The sequence below is a fragment of the Macadamia integrifolia genome, unplaced genomic scaffold (genome assembly GCF_013358625.1).
Source record: "Macadamia integrifolia cultivar HAES 741 unplaced genomic scaffold, SCU_Mint_v3 scaffold2653, whole genome shotgun sequence".
In the NCBI taxonomy this organism is placed as follows: domain Eukaryota; kingdom Viridiplantae; phylum Streptophyta; class Magnoliopsida; order Proteales; family Proteaceae; genus Macadamia; species Macadamia integrifolia.
The window spans coordinates 30,166-35,431 of record NW_024868859.1 but is presented as its reverse complement, the minus strand read 5'-3'; the positions used below and the strand labels follow the sequence as shown (position 1 = coordinate 35,431).

General features: G+C 38.8%; 1 protein-coding gene across 1 annotated transcript; it reads left to right on the top strand.

The window, feature by feature from the left end:
* Positions 1-1,586: 1,586 nt before the first annotated feature.
* On the top strand, positions 1,587-1,925 carry LOC122066986 (the record flags this gene model as incomplete). Its single annotated transcript, XM_042630827.1, has 1 exon — positions 1,587-1,925. A coding segment is annotated over exon 1 (339 nt), but the record flags the coding sequence as incomplete, so codon positions are not given.
* Positions 1,926-5,266: the final 3,341 nt, after the last annotated feature.

Sequence of the window (5,266 nt, the reverse complement as noted above, 5' to 3'; positions counted from 1 at the left end):
AATCTTGGTTCTTCACACAATGATTAATTATACTAATTTTCTTTTGGAATATTCATGGGGTGAAGAAGGCTGCGGCAATTAGAAACTTGTGTTTGCATTTGAGGGAATTCTCTCTAGGCGTAGTTTTCTTAGTGGAACCAAAGGTGAAGGCTGCATGCTATCTAACTTTGTTGTTTAATAGAATGGGGTATTCCTCTGAGGTGATTCATAATACTCGAGTGGATAAGGTTCCTAATATTTAGGTTATTTGAAGGCTTAGTCTCTCTTAGCTTTTGATTCTTTATTTGTCTGATCAGATGGTGTCCTTCACGATGGAATGGGGGAGCAATAAAATTCTTCTATCAGTGATTCATGCCATTAATTTTAGAGTGGTTCACAGAGAGTCTTGGTCGGATTTGGTGGCCCTGTCTTCTATTAGGTTATCATGGTGTATTGCAGGGGATTTTAATGCCACTCCCCTATCTCATGAGAAGCATAGTCCAAGTCATTTCAATTTGAGATCAATGGAGGATTTCCAGGCTATAGTTGACTCATGTAATTTGATTGCTCTCCCTTCCCAAGGTAAAAAGTTTACTTGGACTAATAATTGACCCATGGAAAATGTGGATACGGTGTTGGATCGTAGTTTCTGCAATGAGGGATTGATTGGCTTATTTATGGGTAGTGCTCAAAGGGTGTTGCAGCAATCTTTTTTAGATTATGCTCATCTTTTGATATTTTCAGAGGAAATTCCTAAACCTTTCGGAGTTCGAGGGTGTTGTTAAAGGAGCTTGGGATGTAGAAGTTGGGGGTTGTCCAACCTTTTGTTTCTTTCAGAAGTTATAAAGGCTAAAACCAATCCTTCGTGTCTGGTTGGAAGGGGCATTCCCCAATTTGGATGCAGAGTTGGTAGCTGCAAGGGTTGAGGTAGATGAGGTGCAATATTCAATATTCCATTGAGAGACTTGGCATGAGTGATGACCTTTCCGCCAAAGAAACTAGTGCCAAAACTCACCTTCTCAAAGCTATGGAGACTAATGAGAAGTTATGGGCAGAAAAAGATAGGCTTAAGTGGACGAAAATGGAGATTGTAATTCTAGGCTCTTCCATCTGTCAGTCAAGATTAGGCATGCTAAGAACATGATTTGTTCTTTGAAGAGGGAAGATGGGTAGGTAAATTCGGAACAGAGCGAAATGGCCTCTTATGTGTCAAGTTACTATAAGAATTTTCATAGAGCTGCTTCATTTGTTGTTCATGAGGAATTAATTGATTGCATTCCTGAAGTGCTTTCAGATTTTGACCATCAAATGGTGGAGATTATTCCTTTGGATGAGGAGATTAAAAATGTGATTTAGGACATGGATCCTAATAGCTCCCCAGGTCCTGATGGATTCCCAGGAGCATCCTTCAAAATGTGTTGGTCCTTGGTGGGAGTTGATTTTTGCATTGTTATTAAGAGTTCTTTTGGTTCAAGGAGAATTCCAATAGAGATTAATAATAGATTTATTGCCTTGATTCCTAAAGTAGATGGCATGCAGTTGCTAGATAAATTTAGGCTTATCTGTATGGACAATTTTTTTTTTTTTTTAAAGTGCTATCCAAAGTGATGGCCTTGCGGGTTTCTCCTATGCTATCCAAGTTGATATATGAGGAGCAGGGGGCGTTTCAGCAAGGGAAGATTATTTTCGCAAATATTGGTCTTGCCTCAGAGCTGATTAACATTGTACATACTTCTGTGAGGGGAGGAGGCATGGGCCTCAAGCTGGAAGTGCAGAAGACTTATGATACTTTGTCCTGGGAATTCCTCTTTTCTATTATGAAAACGTTTGGATTTTCAGATAGATGGATTGGGTGGATTCATCAAATTCTTCTTACCTCCAAAATCTCTGTTCTATTAAATGGAGGGCCAGTTGGGTACTTGGTGTGGAAAAGGGTCTTCGTCAAGGTAAGCCGATATCTCCTATCCTTTTTATCTTAGCTGAAGAAGTTCTTGTAGGGGGATCAAGAGTATGCTACAAGATTGAGCTCTGAAATCTCTTTTTAGGCCACAAGGAGTGGACTTTCCAAGTCATCTTATCTTTGTTGATGACATATTTATTTTTATGAATGCTTCGACTAGGTATGTTAATTCTTTTAGATATTTTACTATGAAGTATCAAGAGATTTCTAGTAAAAAACTGATCTTGGAGAAGGGTAAGTTGTTCATTGAAAGTGTTGCCCCTCATAGGAAACGTTTTATTTCTAAGATATTGGGCATTTGGATTTGTAAATTTCCAACTAAATATCTTGGTGTGGAAATTTTCAAAGGTTGGGCTTGTAGAGATAGAATGTTAAAAAGCTCTGATGCAAGGATGGTGTGGTAAGCTTTTAACAATGGCTCGAAGGGTAGAGCTAATTCTATCTATGATTTCTAGTATCTCATTCATAATTTTGCGGTATATTGGTGGCCTGAATCGGTGATAAAAACGGTTGAATAGTGGATAAGTAATTTTATTTGGTCAAAGGAGATTGACACTATTAAAAAGTTATACTTAAGTGAGAGGATGTATGCAAGCCCAAGTCAGAAGGTGGTTTGGCTATTCTTCATTTGAGGGAAGTTAATAGTGCTTGTATTTCTAAGTTGGCATGGCAGATGAAGCATGAAGACTCAGTCATGACCTGGTTTACGTGTGTGAGAATGGTAAATAGGGACGGTCTTTAAAGAAGGGGTATTTGTCTTCTTCTATTCTTCTTGGTCTTAGGATGATATTGAACTTTGTTTCTAATAATGAAAGGTGGACGGTTGGTAATGGGAACAATATTTTGTTTTGACATGATCGTTGGTTGGGGTTGTATTGTTTGGTGGAAAAATTAATTCTTCCTCATGATTTTTTTCACGAGTCATTTGATTACGGTTGAGCTTTTATTTAGGATAGTAAATGGGTTATACCACATGTTGATTATATTTTTATTGGAGGTTTTTTCCTTAATTAAAGCGTTGTCTATTCCATTGTCTCCTAGGGTGGATGTTTGCAGTTGTCCCTATCAAATTTGAAAAATTTCTCTTTCAAATCTACATGGGATGGTCTCAAGAAATCTAGTAATAACGTGAGCTGGTCTAAAATATCTGGAATGTTCACATGCAGCCACGACATTCTATTTTTTGTTGGAAGGTCATGCATGGGAAAATTTCTTGTGATGATAAGGTCAAAAGGAAAGGAATTTGTTTCCCCTTGTAATGATAAGGTCAAAAGGAAAGGAATTGTATAGGAAGGAGGAAGAGTCCATGCTTCATCTTTTTGTCGATTGCAAAGAAGTAACTTTTCTTTGGCCTACATTTACTGGATATTTTGGAGTTTCATGGCAGCCTAGTTTTAATTCTTTTTAGGGTTTATATAAGTGGTGGGTCTCCAAGTCGCGAGTGATTGGTCTCAAGGTGGCATGATGTATGGGTTTAATCTTGATCCCATTTTTTTATTTTGCATGGAAGAAATAAAAGAAGGTTTAATGGAGTGTCTAGGAATATCAGACAACTTCTTTCTTTTGTTCTCAGTGAGATCAGATTGGTTGCTTCCAATTTTAAGAGAAGAATTTCCTCGGCTGCTGGTCTTCTTTGTTCAAGGTCTCTTTCCATTTCTATTCCTCCAAGGAGGGCAAGAGAGATGGTTGAAATTTATTGGTGTGCACCTCGTCTTAGGCGATTTAAAATTGATGTAGATGGGTGCTCTCTAGGTAATTCGGGGAGGGCAAGGGCTGGAGGAGTTATTAGAGATGAAGATGTTAGAATTATCTCTTCCTTCAGAGTTTATCTTGGAGATTCAAGTAATTTTGAAGCAGAATTTGGGGATCTTATGCTCGGTCTGGAAAGAGCTAGATCACTTCATCTTTTGAGAGTTTGGATTGAGTGTGACTCCTTGTCAGTGGTTGTGATGATTCTGAAGGGCATGGTTCCTTGGTTCGTTAGTCAACAATGGATGTCTCTTCAAGGATTTCTGGGAAAAATTGAGTGGAAAATTTTTCATTGTTATTGTGAAGCCAATCCTATTGCTGATTTCCTTGCCAAGCAGCGAGTCATCTGCAAAGTTCAGATCTGGTTGAGATATGGCCCCTTTCGGTTCACGCTGAGATGGACGTGCAAGGAAGACTTAGATTTAGACTATCATAACTCTAGCCCTGTTGTTATTTGGCTTTTGTTGTTGTGGATTAAGGGTTTTTTCACACCCTGCCTCCAGTAGGCCAAAGTATGTGGCACTGGACACCTTACCATATCCAGTCAGCCTAATTCCCAAGGATCCAAACTAGGAAGATACAATTATAACACCACAACTACAATACTAAACATCATGAGCCACATGTACAACAGTCCAGGAGTAATATATACTACATATTTCCAGTGTCCGTTAAGTGATAAAACATATTTACAATTTTAGATGATGATGTCATCATACTTCTCAAAACAAATATTTACAAGGTTCTCAATACATCAGTAGTAAAATATATATACTAGAGTACGTGATCCAGTAGAAGTATATACACAAAAAGAAAATCTAATAGGTCTATCCTATTCCTCAGAAGATCTCCGTAAGCACAATCATCACATCCACACTCTAGTCTGTGTTCGGTCTCATCCTATGAAATACTGGCCAAGAAATCCATAGCCATTGTTGCATCATAAGTGCTGCCAAACGGCAAAACACCGGTCTCGTCATCTAGAAAGAGTATGTAAAGAGGGGTGAGCACGTCATGCTCAGTGACAAGTGGGGGCAAGCAAGCAAATATAATACAAATGATGCAATGCATGCTTCACACTTTATATGATACTCATGGATCCATTTAATATTACACTACCTCCTAGTTCATTACTAAGTCTGCAATAGTGGTATAGTACTACGCAATGTAGGTGGTATCCCCTTCCTAGTATGTCCGGCCTTAGAGATGCAAGCTCGTTCCCAGTAGGAGTCAGCTAGTCCTAGAAAGAACCTCGGTCCCCCAGCTAACTACTAGGTTATTAACCTCAGGAAGTCAAGTGTAGAGTACATCGTACCCTGCTGTTATCTGTCTCTAGGTACAGTACATCATACCACGGAAGTGTACTACTGATCAGGCAACCACAAATCGGGATTTGTTAGTATCTCACCCCTACTGACAAGGGGTTGTAGAACCTGAGTACTGATAATCCTAACCCACAATTTCTACATGATGAAATACAATCATCCACCACTCACATCATACACACAAATAACTGTCGAACACCTATCAGTGTCCCATCTTACCTATCTTACCTTTTCCAACTTCCAACTTCACCAA